Raw genomic sequence first — 21,734 nt, 5'->3', positions numbered from 1 at the left:
GCCGGAACGCACTCTCCGGCTGAGCAGGAATGCAGGACGATCCTCCCCCGCCGCAGCGCTCCGGAGCCGCCGGAGCCGCCCGCCCGCGGCGGCAGGTGGTGTCGTGCGGGCCAGCCTACCAGCGCAGGTAGGGATGCGCTGCTGTGCGTATTTGCAGTCTCCCGGCGGCCCCCGGTCGTCCCGCAGCTTTTCGTCCGATGCACCCTCACTGCGGGCAGTGCGTGCGTCGAAACATCAATGCACTCCGGGCGGACAGGCCGAAGAGCACCGGGAATGACAATTAGCATCGTTCGGAAGAAATGCAGACGAAAACATGTGAGCAGCGCGGTGAGTTGTGCGCAATCGACGTGGAAAAAGACAAACAGGTTTTCGTGACGCTCTAGAGTCTAGAACAATCCCTTGGTGCTGCTGGAGTAGACACTGGTCTAGCTGAGAGGGTTTTAGAAACAATTGGTTAGAATAGTGTCAGTGTTATATATTCTTGGACATTTTTACCATACAAGACTAACAATAAGGTGTAAAAACTCAAAACAACGCAAAATAATTCGTATGCAAGTGATCCCTCTCTCAGGGACGTAGCCAGGGGGGAGGCACGGGGGCCATGCCCCCTCTCCCTGAAGCCGAAAAATAAAATGAAGTTTAATAAGGAATGATAAAAATAAAAACAACTGTACCACCCCCCAAAAAATAGTGGGCCAAATCCCGAAGAGTTTTCCTTTTTTGGAGGGGGTACTACACTGGGCCGCGACCTGTGGCCCCTCCCTGAGCAAAATCCTGGTTACGTGCCTGCCCTCTCTCACTTTCAATACCTATCTCTCCCTTCCGCTCTTACTTCCATTCTCTCCCTCTCTCTCTCCTCTCTCTCTCTCTCTCTCTCTCTCTCTCTCTCTCTCTCTCTCTCTCTCTCTCTCTCTCTCTCTCTCTCTATTCCTGCTTACGGTGTGAAATACCAAAGAGGGACAGTTTCAGACCGTATCATATGAACATACATGTATTTCTAAAATGTGTTCCAATGCTTTTGGATTTTTCTCCTCTGAGAACTATCTTTGTCATTAGCGAAGCCACTCTGGAAACATGTCTTTCTCTATTTTTCCTGTTGTTGATTCATTCAGTGTTACTCGCAACAGGATTATCATACCTTGTCAAAAAAATTAGCCTGATTTTCACTACATATACATAGATAAGCAGAAGCTTTTATGCAGTGGTGTGATTCATTCAATTTTTCGTCTTTATCCGCAAAAGAACATGAAAGACAAAGGAGAAAAGATAGAGGCATTGGCCGTTTCTATTTCGAGAGAGAATGGGCTCCCTTACAACCGTCGAGCTTTCACGAATGCCCACAAATGGTTAATGGTAGATAAATAAACCAAGCATAAGAATTACTACAAATAGATCTTCATCTTTCAATCATTAACTTTGGGTCACACGGCAATTTCAAATCGTACCATGCTCATCTGACCTCGCCTGCCTTACCTTCTCGCCAAGTCAGAACACTCGCCTATGACGCCAGTTGTATTACTATCTCTGCGTTTTTCAAAGGTATGTTAAGCTCACACTTCCCTTGACATCAGGAATCCTTTGTTTATTTGTTTATTTACTACCATCAACAACAAGTCACGCTCCACTGACAAAAGTTATGATATGGGTTTGTAAGTACGTATTCTATGCCTTCTGCGTATATGCGGATAAAGGGATGACTTTAATTGGATTCAGCTAAGTAACATACCTTCCTGTCTTAGCGCAGCGGAGAATTGTATGACCATTTCAGGCCATTGGCGTTTTGCGTTATGCCTCCCGATCTAATTGAGATGGCGATTTGAAGTCATATGAAAGGCTGCAAAAAAGAATGTACATTGCATCAGAGATGCATAAAAATAAAGTCAGAACAATGTAAATTTTCAACACGAGAAGTTAGGGAAGGAAATATCGCCAAAGTTCAAACCTCGGGCAGAAACATTTTGACGCCGAATTAACGATTTATCAACGATTAGCATTCCTTTAAACTTTTAAAGGGACTCTCCCACCTAAAAAGGTTAATGAATTGGCATGAAAGTGATGTCGTTCGTTTCAGAAAGGGTGAAAACGAATATCTACCAAATCTCATTGAAAATATTCACCGGTTTTCAAGATATTAGACTTTTATCTTTGTTTACTTTTTGGGATCTTCGTTGTTCCTAGCGACTTTATTTGAATGTGCGGCACTTGTTGCGCGCAAAGCAGCATATACCACCGCGTGCTTCAAAGCGTTTTAGTAAAAGATTTAAAGTCGTTAGATCTGCGCTGACGTCACACATTCAGAGGGGGCATTCCAATGCATTAGCCCCTCTGAATCCATGTGCTGCAACTATGAAATTAGATATTTTCGATTTGAGGGGCATTTCTCGATGTTGTGAGTGCTCAAACCGGCAAGTGCAAGCCAGGGACCCCATTTTGGCTATCTCAGCTCAAAACTTATTTTAAGGTGGGATGGTCATTATGATGTGTTCTTAACGTTCGAACGCAAATATTCTAATTATTCTCAAAGAACAAGACATAACGTTTGCCTAAAAATGCCGCAAAATTACAAACCACTTCGCAGTGCCTACAGTACCTTACACATCTCCGGAATTCCGATCATCTGCACATCAATAATAAGTCGTCTCCATGAGGCAGCCAAGATTCTTACAGATGAGGCAGCTAAACCATATTTAGTGCACGGACTTTTCCTCCGCCTCGGGACATTTTTCGCCCTCACTTTAGATTGGCGTGCCGAGCGACCAGCTTCAGGGCTATCGCGGTTACGTCTGTGGCGAGGCAATGCCTCTTGGCACGCAACAGCCTGGGAGGGCAGACCGACTCACTAAAGGACATGGGAAGTCAGCCGTGGCACACAGGTAAACTATGGCAGACCACTGGCAGACCAATGGGCGATTGTGGAGTTTGGGTCATGCGCCTGGCGGTGTTTAGTATTCGCGACTTTGCCGTTTTCTTATAGTTACGGAGCGAGCGAAGCGAGCGTAGTCTTTCCTTAGATTAACGGAAATTTCTGAGTATGAGCGGCCGGCCGGCCGGCCGGCCGTGGTCACGCTTTTGCGAGGCTTATATCTCAGCAACCACTTGACCGATTTACACGCGGTAATTTTTGTAGGGAAGCTTCATTCCTTCTACCAAGTATTGGACTATTCCCGATGCATGTGGGTGACCCCTTATGCACGTGCCACGTGCAAAACGAAGAGGTGTCACTTTTGTAATTGTTGCAATATCTCGGTAACTACTTGGCCGATTGCGCTGAAAGTTGGCATGTAGGTAGGCACCCACTAGGCAATGCATATCCATGTGCCAGAGTTGGGGTGCTGCTGCACGTGCGCACGTGCAGGGGTCGATTCCAGATCTCGAGAACGGCTGGACCGATGGCGCTCAAATTTGGTACATGGTTAGGGACCGGTTAGTAGGGTGCCGTGCAAAAGTCAGTTGGGACTCATTTTGCACGTGCGCACGTGCAGGGTGCCGCTTCCAGATCTCGAGAACGGCTGGGCCGATTGTGCTCAAATTCGGCACATCGCTAGAGACCGGTTAGTAGGGTGCCGTGCACAAGTCAACTGGAGGTACCCCCTCGAAATTTCGCACGTGCAAGGCTCACCCTCTCGCTCGCTCCGTTAGTCGCCCCAAAAGGCGTTATACTGGTGGATAGAAGCTTGTATGCCTAAATATAAGAAAAAGTTTTTGCATCAATCATCACTCAGCAACAGCAAAAGCAAAATCTAATCTAATCTTTAGTAAGTTGACCGCAGGGAGGACTTCTGACGATAGGGGAGGACTTGCCTCTGCCTCTGGGGATATCGGAAGCTTATTGTGGGCTCAGATGGTGACACGTAGCCGTGGGTAACCAATAAATCTTCGTGAGTAAACAGAAATGCGTTTGAACTTTATGCATGGTTCATAGGGCGATGCGTCTGGTAAGCTGGATTTAATCTAAAAGGGCTATATACCTATTACCTACAGCAACTACCAAGTACTAACATCACAAGAAGTGTAGGATGGAAATGAGTCACAGCGTAACATCTTATTTATTATGTGGCCTGAAAGCATATATACCAGCAAGTTCGGAGTGATTCAAACGATGCAATCAGTGTGGTGAGCTCAGAATGGGCAAACGTGTAAACGGTCATAGCGCCTTAGAAAGGCGCCGTCGTCAGCTGGGGGCCATAAATTGATTTCTTGGCCCGTTGGTCTCAGAGGGCGATTGTGACAACGTGCACTTTTCCGGGGGATCTCGAGTCATAATTGCTAATGGCTGGTACCTAATGTTTTATTTTTTATTTGATTTTCAATCGAGATGCTGTTCGTGATCGCCTTTCAGACTAACGAGCTTCAAAGAGCCGGATGCCCCCTCCCTCGATGCGAGGTGCCGGGTGCCGGGTGCCCCCCCCCCCCGCGGCGCCCGACGGCCGACATTGACGAAACTTCACGTTTTTCGGGATAAAAAGAAAACTCAACATTTTTTATTAGGAACGTATGTTTTAATCTGCACAGCAGTAAGGAATCAAATTCCGCGGATTTTTTTTTGCATGAAACATTGGGGGGGGGGGGTTGCTCCCTCTCGCAGCGTCCAGGACCGCCTTTCTGGATTCGCCAGTGAATAAGAGTATCCAGCTGGTGCCGAATTGGAAGAGAGAGGGTCAGCCACCAAAATTAATGGCCGGATGCTAACTTTTCTCATGCTCCTTTCCCCACCTTTCCCGTGGGGATTTTTCGATTTTCGATTTTCGTGTGAAATAAAAATCGCAGCAAAGACGACCACTCGCTAGTAGCCCGTTGGGCGGCCCATTATGCCCATTGGCCATTAGGGCGGCGATGCCACCCGTGTTTTCTATACACCGAATCAAAATTTTGCGCTTTTCATTTTCCTCCAAATATTTTCAACCATTTTTAAGTGACAACTCACGTCGTCACATCGCCGCCGAAATAAATACTCAGCACTGTCACAAAGGACTCGGGCCAGCGCGGCTTCTCCGCACATCTTAGTTCAGAGCTCCGCCGCCAGAGGCGCCGTCATCGATCGCCCCGTGACGTCACGGGCTACGTCACGATCCGGCCCGTCTCCCTCCAGACCGGAATGCGCTCCCAGCAAAACAAACGGCCGTTTTTGCCAGGCCGACCGAGAGCGCATGCGCGCGCCCGCGGCTGCCAGCCCGTCGAGGTACAGTTTTACGCTGGGGCACGGTTTATCAATAAGCGCGACTGGGCCCGCGGCGGCCGGCGCCGGCTCGCGCGCATGCGCCGTGCGCCTGTCGGACCGGCGACGTGCCGGAGCGGCAGTCGTCGGGGAGCGGGGGCGCGCGAAGGTCCCGTGATACCTCTCCGCGCCAGCGCCATGTCGTCCGCCGCCTACGGCCGCGGCCACCGCCAGTCGTGCTACCTGTGCGACCTGCCCCGCATGCCGTGGGCCATGATCCACGACTTCAGCGAGCCCGTCTGCCGCGGCTGCGTCAACTACGAGGGCGCCGACCGCATCGAGATGGTCCTCGAGAACGCGCGCAACCAGAAGCGGGCGCACAGCTTCCAGGAGGCGCGCCACGCCGGCAAGCCACACGCCACGTCTCGCGCGCCGCACGACGCCCAGAACGGCGTGATGGCGGTGAACCTGGAGGCGCGCGGCCTACCGACAGGACCGGGTGGGCCGGGCGGACCGGGCGGGCCGAGCGGCCCGCACCCGGGCATCACCTACACGCTGCACCGGGCGCGCGCGCTGCCGGTGGCCGAGCACCCGGCGCCGCACCCGCGGCTGCCGCACCCGCCGGCCCACTGCGAGCTGCCGATGCCGCACCCTTCTCAGCTGGCGCACGGCCGTCCGGGGCCGCCGCTGCCGCCCAACAAGCGGCCCTCTGAGCGGCCCTCCGAGGAGAGCGACCACAAGCGGCCGATGCTGGAGGAGCTGCCGCCGCACCACCGGCCGCCGCTGACACGAGGCGAGTCGCTGCCGGCCGCCGGCTACCCGTACGACCAGCGCTTCAAGGAGAAGCTGCCGGCGCGCGTCTACAGCCTCGACAACAGCCACAAGCCGGCCGGTGAGTGCCCAGAGGGCTGGCAGGGTCGGTAGTGGGGGCCGCCACCCAGCGCGCTGCTGGTGCTGTTGTTGCTGGTCAATGGTGTAAATCGTTCTTGGTATCTTTTCGTCTTGCTGTCTCATTCTCTTGATATCTCTCATTCTTGGTATCACTAAATTTTGCTCTTTATATTGAGTTTCGATGTTTGGCCTATTGTGCTTACTTCTATTTACGTGCTTATCCGGCTACCTCATAACTGCTGATCATTCAACAAGCCTTTTGTCTTGCCTCGTAAGCTGCTAGACCTTGAAACGTTTCTCCAAATCTTAAGCATTTGACATTTGCTAGATGTACTTTGTGAGCCACGTTCTTTTCTGTTCCCAAGATCTGAACGGTTATCAATCCGTGAAGTTATCCAATTCATCTGTCATCGCTCACATCGGCATGCTGTACTTAATGACGTCATACCCGTTACCCCTGTCCCACAGTTTGTCATAGCTGTCACTCCTCACATTACGCCGGTCACACGCACATTTGTCCGTCCATCACCAGCTGTCATTGTCGCCACATCACAGCTCGGCATCATCATCAGCACATCAATCATTCTTCGTTATCCCGCCCGCGGCCTAATGGACTTCTTAGACACCTTGTTCATCATACTAGGGACTTCCGCTGACCTCTCGACGACCTGAGGACACTTGATCGTCATGTCAAGGAGCTTGCCGCGGGGGCTTGTCCCGCCTCCCTCGCCGTTTCTAAACCTCCCTCCCCTCCCCGTCCTCATCTTAGCTAGCTCGCCGCGCTCCTCTCGACAGCATACCCAGAATTCCGCGGCGGGCGGCCTTCGACGAGAGTGAAAGCCACTGGGATGCCACTGGTGCCGGGGATCAGGGGACTGCGCCGGCGACAAACCGGCTCGGCCCGCCTCCCGGCCGTCTGGTCGCGGTGCGACTGCTGATCTCCCGGGCGGATCGGGCGGAGTGGCCTGCCGGGCCCGCAGGGGTGCCCGTCACGCCGCGCGCCCGGTCGACCCCTGTTGTCCTCCGGGCTGCCGATTCATCATGTTGTTGCCGCCTAGTGAGATGGCATTCCTGTGCGTACCGGGCCGGCGCCGAGCGCTGGTTCCCAACTCGCGCCGCGCCGCTCCGCCACCCTCCGCCGCGCGCCGCTGCACGTCGCCGCGCGCCGCGGCACATCTCGCCGTAGGCTGCCGTGCATGACGAGCCCAGCCGGCGGCGGCGGCCGGCGTGCACGGCACTCACGCGTCACGTGCGCTCTGACCCGTGGCGGTGTGACGTGGCGCGTGGCGGCGCCGGTTCCGCGTGCTGAGCCGACCGCCGAAGCCGACCACTTTCACGGTCACTGCGCGCCGAGTCGCCGGTGCCGGTTGGTCGGTGGACGGTGACCGGAACAGGGTGGACGTCGGACACGGTCCGTGGCCGGCGGACGGTGGGCGTTCAGCGGCCAGAGACGCTGCGGGAAACTACGCGACGTGTCTCGTCATGGCAGACCCCCGCGACGCATCCGGGAGAAGGCGTGCCAGCCGCCCGATCGCCTGTGAGCGGTGCCAACTTGTCGGGCGCCGGCGGCGGCACGCCCACGACAGCCTGCCTCGTGCTCGGTCACGGCGAGCGCGCCCGGGTCGAGGACAGCCGCCGCGCGGACCTTGCATTCCGAGCCGCGGACACACCTTGTCCGTGAGAGCCGCCGGAGAAACGGCCGGGCCGCAGGCGGCCTGTCCTCGCGCCTGTTTGATCTGCGGCACACCTGGCTGTAACATAATGCGACGTTCGTGTGGCAGTTGTTGCATGCACACAAAAAGCGTAGTAAACGGCACAATACCAAAGAAGCCATGAACTGCAAACCGATTTCAAAGAGAGGAAGAACTCGGCGTGTAACAATAGCCCTCATGCGCTCCAGTGCTTAACAACAATGCCATTGTATGCTGTAAGCATGCAATAACCAAGTCTTACTTTTGTGGTTCAATAATTTATGGAGCTCACGCCACATTCACAAGTCACATAATGTTATCAATAGCTCCGGGAATCGTGTCGGTGCCAAAGTCCCCAGGACGTAACCCAAATCGGCTGCCACGCGTCTTCCAAAGTCCGCCCTAACGATGTGCCTCACATGCTGGCCTCAGCAGAGGCCGCGCTGAGCAGGCGTTTACTCCAGGGTGACCGGGACGCGCCTCTTGCCGCGCCCTGTCCAGTGTCCATTCATCCGGTGCGGTGGCGCCGGGAGCTGACGTGGCACCCCAGAGCTCCGTCCGGAGGGTGCTCGGACGTCTCCTGAGGCGACCCGGCCGCGGAACGGACGCCCGACACTCACCACATCCCGGCCGGCGGGATGCAGCTGCCGCCGAGAGAGGCCGAACGGCGCCGCCGTGACGCCGCCGGCGGAAGGCAGCTTCCCGTCCTATCGGCCGGCGCTTCCTCTCCTCCCGGCAGGCGATCGCTTCCGCTGTTCTGGAGATGCGTGACCTCACTGGGAATGGTTATCTTTAGGAGTCTGGGGACTGGTGGCCCTTGTCACCCCGCGGGTCTCTGGGTACGCCTCGGGGGCGCGTCTCACGCTGTTGAGAGTCCGGCGGTGGCGTCGCAGCCTCACCGGCTGCCCGGGACCCGCAGGTGGCTATGGGAATCGACCCAAGCTCGCCGGCCGGGCGGCCTCACCGCCGCCGACCGGCCGGCCGTGCAGGAGACAAAAGCGGCGCCCCCGCGGCCTTGGTGGCCGCTGCGCCGGCCTGTCGAGCCGCTACACCGTCTGGGAGATGGCGGCGATAGGCGGCCGGTCATCGGAGCGGCACGGAACTGACCGCGGATGGCTGGCTGTAGAGGTCACCCGGCGCCCGCCTTCCGCCCCGCGCCCTCCGCCCGCCTTCCGCGGGAGACGGACCGCGGCCCGCCCCGTCCCGTTCTGAAGGGTTACCGGCTATTTGCGGAACATGTTTGGACTCTGGGCGGTTTTTGTGTCTAGCTGTCGGCGGCGAGAGGCACATCGATCTCTGACCGTGCCGCCGCCGGAGCCGGGAGACGGAGTTTAGTGCCGGGCTCACGCCCCCGGTTTCCTCCCCTCCTCTCTCTCCTCCCCTCCCCTCTGCCGAGTCTGGCGAGTGTGCGCGCTGGCACACCGCCAGACCGTGCCGTCTTTGTTCACCTGGTAACAGACCACGTGACGCAACGCCTGGCCATCCTGTCCCGAGTCCGGTGGGGAAACCGGAGGCTCTGCTGGGAGGGCACGTCGAAGGCATCACGTGCGCCCCGGCTGCTCCCCCAGTGGGAGGGGGGGGGGCGGACGTGACGCCGGTGTAACGCGGAACACGACCCCGCCGATAAGGTCATCCCCACACGGAGTTCGTGTCACGCCCCGGGCGTGCCGCTGCATCCGTGACGGGCGCTACGTGACACCCGTCTGCCGTGACGCGTCACGTGCCGCCGGGAGGGGGAGGGGTGCGGCCGTGTCGGAGCCGGCCCAGCGCGGCGGTCGGCGGGCGCGCCCTCGTGTACGACGGTAGCCGTCTGTGCACCTGACGGCCCGTCGCGCGCGTCTATTTGCGGACGCGCACGTTTCTCGGACGAAAACAGTCGGCGGCCGGCCGCGCCGCCGCGCCGCCCGGTCCAGCCTTGACCACGTCATCGCGGCGAGCCAGGCAGCTGCGCAGAAAAGTTGGCCGCCTGCCAGCCGTGACGTCAGCTGGCCTTGGGGCGCCGCCAGCTGTTGAGCAAGCTGGGCTCAATGGATGCTGGTGATTCGGCCGTGGGTCGATGGCGGCCGGCGGCGACGGCGCACTGCCGGCGGCGGTCACACCGCGACCGGTACTGAGTGACGTCACTGGAGAAAAACGGGACGGGCTTCCACCGGGACTGGCTGTGAGCACGGAGCACGGAGCACGGAGCACGGAGCACGGAGCACGGAGCACAGGGGCTCAGGGCAGGGACAAAGCTGAGATGAGGAAAATATATGCCACTGTAGGTGCTAAAGTGCGTTATCGATACCAGTTTGTAAGGTTTCCTTGTCAGGCCTATATTCATTAAAATGAATAATGATAAATAGACAGGCTTAGGAAACGACTGCACGTGGAAGGAATCGGCTGAATGTCGTGCTTGTTAACGTGTCCTCAAATATGCAATATTACCAGCGTCGAGAGCGTGTCAGGACAAACTTAACACCTAAACGGTGACCGGTTTCAACATTGGCTCTATTGGCGCTTAGATTTACCAACAAAACATTGATCCAATTTCACAGGTGAGCTCACGGTTAACTAGACATAAAACTGCGCGTGTCTTTCTGCGGGGATCCTGGTCGGAGCCACTGTCGGTATACGCGGTCCGCAGTCGCTGCCCTTTTTGGCGGCTTGTCATGCTGCCATTGTCCCAGTTTTGTTTTTCAGCAGTGGCGTCGGACGCGTCATGTTCTGCATACCGTGCGCTGGCAGTCTGTAAGCCAGCCGCTTAGCGCCATTTAGGGATGTGGCCTGGGCATAAAAGTGAAGGGATTGGCTATCCGAGACTGAAAACTCGCGATATGTCGTGCGCGTTGCACGCCTGTTTGCTACTTAGCTTACGGGAATGCCAAAGACGGCTTGGAAGTCACGTGAACCCCGTCTGTGTACATAGGTAAAGGGTTCAAAAGGACCCGTTCCAGGCTTCGCTCATATGGGCATTGGGCAACCCATGATGATTATCCTAGTTTATCCTAGTTTTTGCTTAAACGTATAACTCCCGATCGGACGTGTCAACGCCCTAATTTATATTACATAAATCTCTGCGTGCTTTATTTCATTATTTTTCATTTTTGTTGTCGTGACCAAATTAAGTGTAACATGATTCTTCTGCTGTTTTTTGATTGAAACAAATTTAATCAATGTCTGGATCGAAATAACGTGTTGTCCGTTCCTAGGAGTCGTCATGCAAGCATTGCTCAAAGCCAACCATTAGTAAATCACTCCCTTTGTTCGTCGTTCGACCATGACTGGCATCGATAGTTTGGTTTTGTTGCTCAGTTTCGCTTTTTCAAATGAGCTCGCCCGTAACATGGCCGGACATGCGTGACTCTGCTCCATAAACCAGCACGGCACAACATAATCAACCGGCAGCAAGGGATCAATGAACCCTACTTGGCCGGACCCCACCGAAAAGCATTCATCACTGGACCCGGCTGCCAAACTGTTGCCAACTTGGCGCATTTACGAGCGCAAAACTAGCGCGTGAGCGATCACATTTTGTTTGGTGGCCCGGCGCCGCATGTCACGTTCTCAGTACAGTGACCGGCGACTGAGCGCGGCCCGGGCCGACCGTGCACGCGGCGTGGCGTGTCACTGCCTAATTTGGCGCACATGCGGCCAATGCGGCGCTCCTGGGTCCCGGTGCGGCCGCTAATGAAGCGCTCGATATTCATTTGTACCGTGGCGGCACGCAGTGGCCGACCGGAGCGGGCTTTGGAGGCACGCGGCTCCACACGGATGGCCTCTATGGTCGAGTGGAGACGGCTCGCGTGCCGTGGCGGCACACTATGCTCGACCGCTGCACGCTGCACCGGCGACCACCGTGCACCGCCGCCCGGTAAACGACGACAAAAGATGAGTTATCGCCCCGGCAAACTGTACAGCGGATGTCACACTCATCCAATCAGGGTCAATAACAAACGGTTGCCACGGCAACGGGCGCGGCGCGGCGCGATGCCCGCCCGGGCGCCCTCGCTTGGCACGCGTCCAGCTCTCTCAAATCTGGCCAGCTCAGCGCAGCGTTATGCTAACAAACTGGCTGGCTGCGAGGGGCCCGTGTCGTCGGCCGTGACCCGCCGCCGCCTCTGGAGCCCGTCGCCTGTCGGGGCGGGGGGCGGGCCGGCGTGTCATTCCGGCCGGCCGGTCGCCTGCCCTCGACGTCACTGTTTACCCCAGGCCGGCGGTGTATGTATATTGTATACAGTGAGCCGGCAACGCCCGCCCGCCCGACCCGGGCGCCCCGGTCACCGACCGCGTGACCCCACCCCGCCCCGCCCCGCCCCCGCCCGGCGGGAGGGCGCCGCTCAGAGCCGGCCGGCGCACTTTGGACACCTGCGGCGGCCAGCGCTGTGACCTTCGACCCGGCCGACCGGCGCGTCTCGAGTGGCCGGTTCGGGGAGCTGCACTGAATGACTGGGGTCAGAGGTCACCGGGCCGCCGGCGGTGCGGCTCGCGTGTCAGGATGGGGCATCGGCACCGATCGGTCACGCGACCCGGTCAGGCCAGAGGTCACAGCGACTGTGGTCCGAACCGAATGGTCCTCGTCCTGATAGGATGGTTCGGGTGCCCCACTGGCTCTCGGGTTCATATACTGAACCGGCTGTCTTCGCTAACACTCAGCAGCCTAGTTCCTCTGTCCTCTTCTCAAAACAAGGCGGACATGGCCCAGTCACGTCTGAAGAATGCCCTGCTAGTAACAGAGTTCTGTGACAAATCTGGCGCAATCGTATACAGTGCCAAACACGGCGCGGCGCGTCACTTGTCGCCGCTGCAGGCGGTAAACACACGTCTGATAGCTCGCTGTCCGGGCCGCGGTTCCAGCGCAGGGCCGCCGCTGACAGCGTGGTCGCCGCCTCTGTCCGGATAAATAAACCCCCTCTGGGTCGGCCGAGCGCTGCGAAGCTCTGACCCCGACCCCGCTGACGACTGCAGGGTGACATCACGTCCCCCGCGCGGCAGCCGCGCCGCCGTGTTCCGCCGACCTCGGCTGGGGTTCAGTTCGGACTTCCCTGAAGCCCCGCGCTCCGAAGCCGCATCGGCACGTCGCCGGGATCGCGTGCGCGGCGTGCGTGCCGCAGTCGAGACGTGACGCGGCGCACCGGCCGCCGGCGCGGCGTATCGAGCGCACGTCGCGCCACGCGCCGCCGGCGACGGTTGTGGCGCGCTGGTGTAATGGAGTGTCGGTCAATGGCGCATCGGTGCGCCGCGCCGTCCTGCACGAGCCTCGGAAAGCCATGCTGTGCTGGGGGTCGAGATGCCTTGTATTTGCGGTACATTAATGCGTCGTCAGAGTTGTTTGGACGGCGAAGGTATATCCAATGACGGTGACCTCATGCTACACAATGATGTCAATATCACGTTAGATGACGCATTGTTTCGTGAGCCTGCAAGTGCTTTATTGTTTTGGCCTCCATTCGGTCCTGCTTTCATGAGAACATATATGGTTCTCATCACTAAAACTGCTTTCATGAACCTTTATCGCTAACATGTGCCTGATCTGATCGATCATAGACAAAGACATCGAAGATCATATGCAATTTGCACAAATGTCTTGTAGAGGACGCTGAAAGATTGACATGCAAAACGTGGGACACAGAGGCAGACAGAGGCGAGAGCAGCATTGCGTTCTTTTCACAACTTTCTGTAACTCCTTGTTTCACATGCCTGACCATATTCCGATGATGACATGGCGGAGATGGTTCTTCTCATGGCGAAAGCAGCCCCTTTGATACCGACAAATCTTAAAGCCGACACTCATTTAACACAGACTCTTTGGATTCCTTTCTTCCTTCTTTTTGCCGGATCCCTGGACTCGAGTCTTTTCTCTGATCTTCGACGCCAAACGCTGACCTCAATGACTGTCCTCTGTACTCGTATCCTCTGTACCGCTGACCTCTGGGGCCGTCCCCTGCACCGCTGACCTCTGTGGGCCGTCCTCTGTACCGCTGACCTCTGGGGCCGTCCTCTGCACCGCTGACCTCTGTGGGCCGTCTTCTGTACCGCTGACCCCGTCTCCTCTGTACCGCTGACCTCTGTGGCCGTCCTCTACCGCTGACCTCTGGGGCCGTCCTCTGCACCGCTGACCTCTGTGGGCCGTCCTCCCAGGCATGGTGCCGGTGCCGCTGAACGGTCTGGCCGTCTCGACATCATCTGGCGCGCCGCCGCGCAGCTCGCCCTCTGGTCAGCTGCCGGCCGGGCCGGGCGCCTCTCCGATGGCCGCGCTGCAGGAGCTGATGCCGCCCGGCTCACCGCGCAACAGCGGCAGCCCCGGCTCGTCCTCGACCCGGTCCGTGTCGCGCAGCTCGCAGCACTCGCCCAACTCGTGTGAGTGCCCCCGGGAGTGCCGCCGGGAGTGTCCGCCACCCCGGCACTCCCGGCCAGTCGCTATGGATGCTTTTGGCCAACCGGCGTGATGAACTGCTTATTGGCCTTTTTTATTGCCCAGGTTTGTAAAGTCATGTTAGCTGATTTTAGGTCCAGGCGTCGTTAACTGTCGATGCTTTAATCTCTTTTCCGCGTTTTCATGCTAGTTTTTGCTTAGTAGCCAGTTGTTTTACACTGCTAGATTATCTTCAGTGCCGCATGTAGTCTCAATTTCAACACATAACCGCCTATTAACATGTTAACCGTCGAACTTCTCGTCCTTTGCCCGCACTGACTCCTATGGATATCCTTTATGCTCAACTGTGATGTTGTTCTCTTTCTAGGGACTCGTGACATCCTGTTTCTCAGCGCCGTTAAATGGCACTCGGGCAACTCCTACCTTCGTTCACATGGTCTGCCTAATTTCTTTCCCAAACATTATTCGCCCTGAACCCACACTTCGTGCAAATGTCTCCGACATTCTCAAACTTTGCGCCTCCTTCCGCCTGGGCCCATGCACCTCGCCCACAAATCTGCTAACGGCCCGCTTGAGCAACCACGTTTGACATGACTCAAGGGGCCAACGGATGGCTTGGCCGATGTAATTCATCAAATACTTAACCCGATAGCACTTCCGTTTCAATAAAACTTTCAAATGTAATCGCCTCGAGTAGGCAGGTCAACGTATGCTGATATTCTCAAGTATTCAGAGCATTCGCTGACCGTTGTTACTAGGACTTGTTTATCGAGCCAATCTTCAATCAAAGTACACACAGCACGATAGTGTGCACTTGTGTGACTTGACAACCAATACGGTGGGGACCTCCTGCAGTTTTATCATTTGAAATCGGTCACGATCAACATTCCTGATAAGGTATTTGCTTTGTACAATGTAGGTACATGTCGGACATTTCATCATGATGTTTGATTTTGCCGAACAAGCGATACATACTATGATACGCATTATGACTCCTATAAGTCACACTCCATCTGCTTGTACGTCTTCTGCTTTAGCAGATCACATTTTTTTTTCTACTATGGCTATGACGCGCAATTTCGCTTACGGGTTATGCCCACTGCTGTGCTCAGAATTGTAATCCTGAGTTGCCACTGGCATGCAGAAGTTTTCCACCCAGAATCCACCCATCCTCAGCCACAATAGTGTCGCCATGATCTCCGCTCGAAGGTCACTGTGGTCGTTGTTCCAGCCCCTCCAATCGAACCGTATACGGCGTCCGGTCGATTCCGTGACTGCGGCCGGAGCCCGCACCCGTCTGGATGGCTTCCAATGCCTCGCCTCCGTACAGAAGGCGATCGAACCCCTCGCCTCAGTCTAAGGGGGAACGTCCTGGGCCTCAGTGGCGCCTACAGAGGCAACTTCGGACTTACAGAGTGACACTGCAAATGTGGTGTTTCCAGAAAACATCAGACGTCTTTCAAGTACATATTTTGAAGTCTTGTCTTTTGTCGGGTGGCATATCTATCACATCGCTTTCTGGCTTCCTGGCCTAATCGGCTCCTGGCTTCCTGGCCCCCGTTGCGGTTACCCTCGCTACTTACGGATTCTTCGATCAAAGAAGCTTCAAGACCGTCGGCTGTTTTTTTCTTCTTAAAACTCTCGACCTGGAAGGTTTCAGGACCCTCGGCTAGAGTGGCTTCATGTCCTAAATAGACTTCAGACGCTCGTCTAGAGCATGGTTTCCGAAATCTCGCCTGATCTGAGCGGCTCCTCACGCCTCCGACTGGCTAGGTCTGCCAGTCCGCAGCCTGCCAGAAGGTGCGTCATCAGGGGCGTCCGACGGGGCGCCGCCCCAGTCTGGCCGGGTGACTCAGCCGGCGCCCGCTGGACGTTACGTCAGTGTGCCGCGGGCTGTCGGCTCCCAGCTCTGCGGGGGATGAGCTCACGGCCTGAGGAGACGGGAGATCCGCGGACCGATGGGGCCAGAGACGTCTGCCCTGAACGGCGAGGCCGTGCACTGGGTGCTGTTGCCACGAGAGGACGATGTCGTGAGGTTTAGTAATAGGCACTGCTCTGTGAATTTACGGCTTCAGTATAAACAGCTGACAAGGCCAGTGATGATGGGTTGCGAAAGATGAACGCTTCTAGGAGTTTCCTAGAAAACACTTTGCAGATCTAAATAGGACCTGTTCCTTTTCAAATAGTGTGACTTGGGTTAGTTGGCGTAGTTGCAGCAGTTTCAGTTGGAAATATTTCCTGATGTTTTTCGATAGCGGCCTGCACGGATATGGCCCGCGTGCTTATGTTGAGGCGCACACACGCGAAGTCCGTTCCAAGACGTGTCATGTTGCCTCCCGCTCTCTCTCTCTCTGTTCGTGTGGGCGCGATGCGGGCCTGATTACCTCGTGCCGTGCCCGGCCTTCTCCTGATTACAGTCTCACGCGCGCTCGTGTGTATGTCGCCCAGTTGCGTGTCTCTCTGCAGCGCCGCGTCCGTGCCGGCGGCCAGAGGGTGTGCGTGCCCCCGCAGCCTTCGTGCGTGTCGGACGGTAATCAGTTTTCGCTGGCACGCACGTGCGAGTAGGCGGTCTGGGAGGGGGTGAGACGTGCCGTTCTGCCACTGACTATTTGTTGTCTGCCGGCTGCGGCGGCTCCGGACTCGGTCTGACGGGGGACGGGTGATCGATGTTTGCCGGGAGGGGCGGCAGACACCCGCCGCTCTCTCACGCTACCTGTCAGGGACGTCACTTGACGCCGGGCCCAGTCACGTCACGATGCGCCCGGTCAGTGGTGTGGCGCCGGCACGACCGGGTCTGGGCCGTCACGGGTGGGCGTCGGCAGGGCGGAGCTGTGTAGTCAATATTGTGATGGATGACACCATTTGGACACAAAAAAACACGACACACTAAGTGACATTCATGAGGCACAATGCATATCGAGAAGCAGCGCAGAAATTGAACGTCATCGTCCTGATGTCCTTCATTACCTGTCCTCATACGCTGACTTAAACGTCCACTGCACTCAGGGTTGATCCAAAGTTACCTTTGCCATGTGATAGGATGCGTTATGGTGGGATATCCTGGTTTCGGATGTGGCGGTCTCCGTCTCAGTGTGGCGGCGCTGACTGTCCTGTCCTCCGGCAGCGGGTAGCGGACCGGGCGCGGCCGGCGCCGTCACCGCCGGACGCCGCTCCTCCACATCGCGCCACTCGACCTCAGAGGGCGTGGTGGCCGAGCAGGGCGTGGCCACGTCCACCGTCACCGACCCGGTGCCCAACGCGCTGCTCAAGTGCACCCTGTGCCAGGAGCGGCTCGAGGACACCCACTTCGTCCAGTGTCCCTCCAAGAACCACCACAAGTTCTGCTTCCCCTGCTCCCGCGACAGCATCAAGCGGCAGGGCGTCGGATCAGAGGTGAGGACCGATAGGTGGTACACTATAGCTTCTTTGCGTACAGGATTTCTAGTTGTTCAGCGTCAGCAAGTGATGTTCCGTTGCGATGTCTTGCGTTCTCTTGCGTCTTATTCCACCGGACAGCGCAGCACTGCGGTCAGCTCTTGGTGTTTGCTGCGTGGCTGCGGACCCAATGACCCGCGCGGTATCCAATTCATTATAAATGAGTCGCCGAGCGAGCCGCTGGACGAGTTTGGCCTGCGGGCTCGAACGGCCCCTGTCGTGATGGACGCTGCCGTTCGGGCGGCGATGGGTCGTCCCGAGGCGGGCATCTGCGCCACGTGCCACGCTAGTGGGGCCGAGCACGACATGAGCCTGCAAACTGCCGAGGAGGCGGCGCGGCGGCGCTGGCCGGCGGAGTCCGCAGGCCGCCCTGCAGCATGAAATCATGTCGGCATTCCGCGGCAGCGTGGTCACGAAGGGGCCTCGCCAGATGACTGGTCCGCGGGTCACCGGAGACGCTGCCGGCGGCGCTGTTAGCGTTCGATGGTATACAAACGTGTCACGTCCTCTGGCTGGCGGCCAGAGCCGGCCTCCTCGCCCGCCGCCCGACCGTTCGGCGTCATCAGAGCAGGCAGCGGACTCTGCTACGTGTGGCGGCGAATCCCCCGTGATATATTACAATCCAAAAATAGCCTACTTTCGGTTGGGTAACACCAATTAATTCACTCTTCGTGGCTGTGACCTCAACTTTCGCAACGTCGCCGTCCCAGTTCTTTCAGCCGGACTGCCTTTGCCTGGGGGTTTCTTTGTGAGTGGGCTCGCCTGACGGGGCGCCGTTTGAGCGGGGCTGGTCGGTGGCGTGCGGCCGGCCCGGTCACCGGTGCCATTACCCCCGGGCCGGGCCGGGGCACGGGCACGACCCGCGGCCGTCACGCCAGCAGGCGCCGCCGGCTCGGCCCGACCCGATGGCGTCCAGCGGCGCGAGATGGCGTGTCCGCCACCCATCCGCCGACACTCTGACGGACAGCTGGGCCCGATCGCAACCGGCACCGCGGCCCCCCGGCCACGCCAAGGTGTTTGGGCCGACCGAGCCGCCCCCGGCGAGCAATCGTCCCGTGTAGTGTCATTTTTCTTCCGAGCTTGCCTCTCCACCCGGGTTGTCCAGACGTAATCGTAGATGCAGTTGGAAGCTTCCGTTACTTGGTTTGATCGTTGCGAAATGTAAACAACTGCAAAACATCACTTATCCGCATCAGTTTGGGTTGCGTGAAGCAATAACATTTACAGGAGATGCATAGCATCAAGGAAATTGAAGCGCGAGTGGCGAATAACACACGTCCATCATCCCCCATCCCTTGACATCCGCACGCTAACGCCCCCACACGCCAAGCCCGTCCTTTGGCGAGGTTATTCTCGGCGTATTACTAAGCACTTGGCCGCTGGCACGCTCCGCGCTTCAGCCGGCGGGGAGGGGCGGGGAATTCGCGTGCACACGGACGCCGATTCTGGCAGGCGTTCCATGCGCGTGCCAGCAGCGACGGCGCTGTGCGTGCTGAGTCGTCGTGGTGCGTGCGGTCACCGGCTGGCCGCTTCCGGGTGACGCTGGCACAAACAGGGTGCTGCGGGGCGGCAGCGGCGGCCGGCCAGCTGGCGACGCCCCCGGGCACCGTGCCAGCAGGGGTCGGCCGCCGCGCGCCGCGATGTTGATACGTTGGGGCGGCTGCACTGCGCCGATAGGCGGCCGGTCGCCGACGCCGCCCCTCCTCTGTTGACGCTACGATAGGCCTGGCGCCGCCCCCTGCCCTCCGCACGAGTTGTTCACGTGTCCGTCCGTCCTGCTCCGACCGACGCGCGGCCGCACTGTGCACTGTGTACTGTCAACTCGACGCTGTGTACTCGACGCCCGGAAAGTGGGATGCTTTTTGCGTTGCGATGGCCTATCGCCGGCTATCGACTGTGGCCGGTGGTGGTGTGATGTGACGAATTTCCCGCTACTTGAGAGGCCTGGGGAACAACAGGGTGCCCTCTGTTCAAAGACGCTGACCCGATAGAGACCTCATGGTTCGATAGTGTTGTATCTGAACACACAATGTCGTAACCATCGCCGAATGTGTGTGCTGTTGTCCGTTTGATTTGGAGCGATAGTGGCCGATGTCTGACGCTGTCGTCTTTTCCTCGCCAGGTGTACTGCCCGAGCGGAGAGAAGTGCCCACTGCAGGACTCCAACGTGCCGTGGGCTTTCATGCAGAACGAGATATCCACCATCCTGGGCGGCGAGGATATACCGGTGAAAAAGGAGCGCGAGCCCTAGTCGTCGGGGCACACCATCCCCTGGGCGTCTTGTTTACGGGCTGACCGATGTCGCCCGATTGTTGCGTATTGCGCTCGGGCCGAGCTGCCCGAGCAGAGATCGAGCGCGCATAGCTGGCGCAGGAAATTGATAGGAGGCATACGACTGGTGGTGCTTGTTTCTTGATGTTACACGTCCTAGGTAGGGAAAGATCAGGCTGTCAAGTTTTGTGAAGCAAGCATCCTGCTGGTTTGTGGGAGAGTTTTTGCAGACGGAATGGCATGACAAAGATTGTCATCGTTGTACATATTTCGCTCTTTCCGGGCTAGAGCTGCTTCTACTTTTTATAGATGGTGAATGCCTAGTCAGCACGTTTGTATGCGGACGTGTCCGGCGTCTGTTGGTTGCGCGACTGGAGGGAGGCCCGGTGTTCGATTTCGTCGCGGCGAGCCGATGTGTTGTGGCGCTGGACTGGGGTGGTCGGGCGGGTGCAACTGGAGGCGCACGTGGCGGGCGGTCTGAGCCGAGGCTCCTGCCCTCCGCGTGAGCCGGCGCCTGCCTGCCTGCCATCTTTGTTGTATTTCTGCATTGTTTGTTTTGTCGATGAGCGGCAGGCTCGCCAGCGCTTGTTCTCTTTGGGACCACTGAGGTGATTTTTTATTCGGTGACTGATCTCACCACATGCACACATACCTGCACCTTGATTGATTAGCCCCGCTCCTCCCCTGGTTAGCTTGTAAGACCGCCGCCTGTACCGGTGCCGTCTGTTGTCGGATCATTATTTGGTTGGTGGCCGTCGCGGCGCATTGACGCGCCGCGCGCCGTTTTGATTTATATTCGAGTTTTGGCCGAGTTGTAGGCGTTGATTTCGCGCTGTGCGCAGCCGGCTGGGTGCATATAGCTGTGTTATAAGTGCGCGCTGTTTACCGCCGGGCTCGACTGGGCGGCGATTTTTGGTCGTTGAACGCGCGACATGCGCCGCGGTGCTTGCGTGGCGAATGCGATGCCACCCGCGTTGGCGGACATTTGTTTTTGAATTGGACGACGGACGGACGAACGTAACCGATTCAGAGCGACACACTTGGCTGTTCGGCTTTAGAAATAAAGAGGAGACTGATTGCAGTCGTTGCGTTTTGGCGTTGCATGCTGCCGGGAGTGAGCCGCGCCGGGCGACGAAAGGAATCCGGAGCAGACCGGCGCTCGGCAGTCCATTTTTCGCTGACGGTCATGCAAGGAGGCGGACATGTCTGCCGGCCGAGTCCAGGATGTGATTTTTATGGCGGCCGCGGCCGCACGGCACGGCCGTAAACAGTGCCGTTTGCGTTTTCGTGGAGGGCGCTGGCGTGACCCGGGTACCGATCATGCAACCGATAACATCGGCCGACGGGGAGCGCGAGCTGCTTTCGCCGCCGCCGCCCACTGCACCAGGCGTGGCGGCGGCACTGCAGAGTCGGACGCGCGCCTCCGCCACGGATATGACAGCGGGTCGTCTCGGCCTTCCTGACAGGGGGGCGGGGGGAGGGGGGGGGGGGGGGGAATTAAAGAAGGATGATTGTACTTTATTAAAGTACAATAATCCTTTAGATCTTACAAAATACCCGCTTAGATTATTTGCTTGATTCAGTGCAGTAGTGCGGTACTGTCTAACTTTATTGGTGCTAATTTTAAGTTTTAATTGCTGAGTTTAAAGTGACCATCCCACCTTAACATTGGTTTGAGTTGAAATAGCCATTATCCAAAATGGGGTCCCTGGCTTGCACTTACCGGTTTGAGCATTCACAACATCGAGAAATGCCTCAAGTCGAAAACATCTAATTTCAAAGTTGCAGCACTTTGTCTCAGAGGGGCTAAGTAATTCATTAGACGGTCCCCTCTGAATGTGTGACGTCAGCGCAGATCTAACGATTTTAACTGTTTTACTAAAACGTTTGGTAGCACGCGGTGGTATATGCTGCTTTGCGTGCAACAAGCGCCGCA

The 21,734-nt window shown here is 57.3% G+C and overlaps 1 protein-coding gene across 3 annotated transcripts; it reads left to right on the top strand.

Moving 5' to 3' along the window:
* The first annotated feature begins 5,093 nt into the window (after nucleotides 1-5,093).
* On the top strand, nucleotides 5,094-20,879 carry LOC122381338 (interferon regulatory factor 2-binding protein 2-A-like). Of its 3 annotated transcripts, XM_043365377.1 has the most exons (4): nucleotides 5,096-6,047; nucleotides 13,858-14,076; nucleotides 17,217-17,485; nucleotides 19,650-20,879. In XM_043365377.1, the coding sequence occupies exons 1-4, from the start codon at nucleotides 5,096-5,098 to the stop codon at nucleotides 19,776-19,778; spliced, it is 1,569 nt and encodes a 522-aa protein (XP_043221312.1). In that variant the 3' UTR covers nucleotides 19,779-20,879. The 3 variants fall into 3 exon arrangements, with proteins under 3 accessions (XP_043221311.1, XP_043221312.1, XP_043221313.1); XM_043365376.1 differs by lacking the exon at nucleotides 17,217-17,485 and having other exon boundaries at nucleotides 5,094-6,047; XM_043365378.1 differs by lacking the exon at nucleotides 13,858-14,076 and having other exon boundaries at nucleotides 5,161-6,047.
* The last annotated feature ends 855 nt before the right edge of the window (nucleotides 20,880-21,734 follow it).

This window comes from Amphibalanus amphitrite, unplaced genomic scaffold (genome assembly GCF_019059575.1).
Source record: "Amphibalanus amphitrite isolate SeventyFive unplaced genomic scaffold, NRLGWU_Aamphi_draft 000118F_arrow, whole genome shotgun sequence".
Taxonomy (NCBI): Eukaryota; Metazoa; Arthropoda; class Thecostraca; order Balanomorpha; family Balanidae; genus Amphibalanus; species Amphibalanus amphitrite.
The sequence above is the reverse complement of the archived record's forward strand: the minus strand, read 5'-3'. Positions and strand labels throughout refer to the sequence as shown.

Coding starts and splice junctions, on each gene's coding strand:
- LOC122381338 (XM_043365377.1), top strand. CDS start 5,096: ATGCGCTCCCAGCAAAACAAACGGCCGTTTTTGCCAGGCCGACCGAGA. Junction 6,048..13,857: donor CAACAGCCACAAGCCGGCCG/GTGAGTGCCCAG, acceptor CCGTCCTCCCAG/GCATGGTGCCGGTGCCGCTG. Junction 14,077..17,216: donor GCAGCACTCGCCCAACTCGT/GTGAGTGCCCCC, acceptor GTCCTCCGGCAG/CGGGTAGCGGACCGGGCGCG.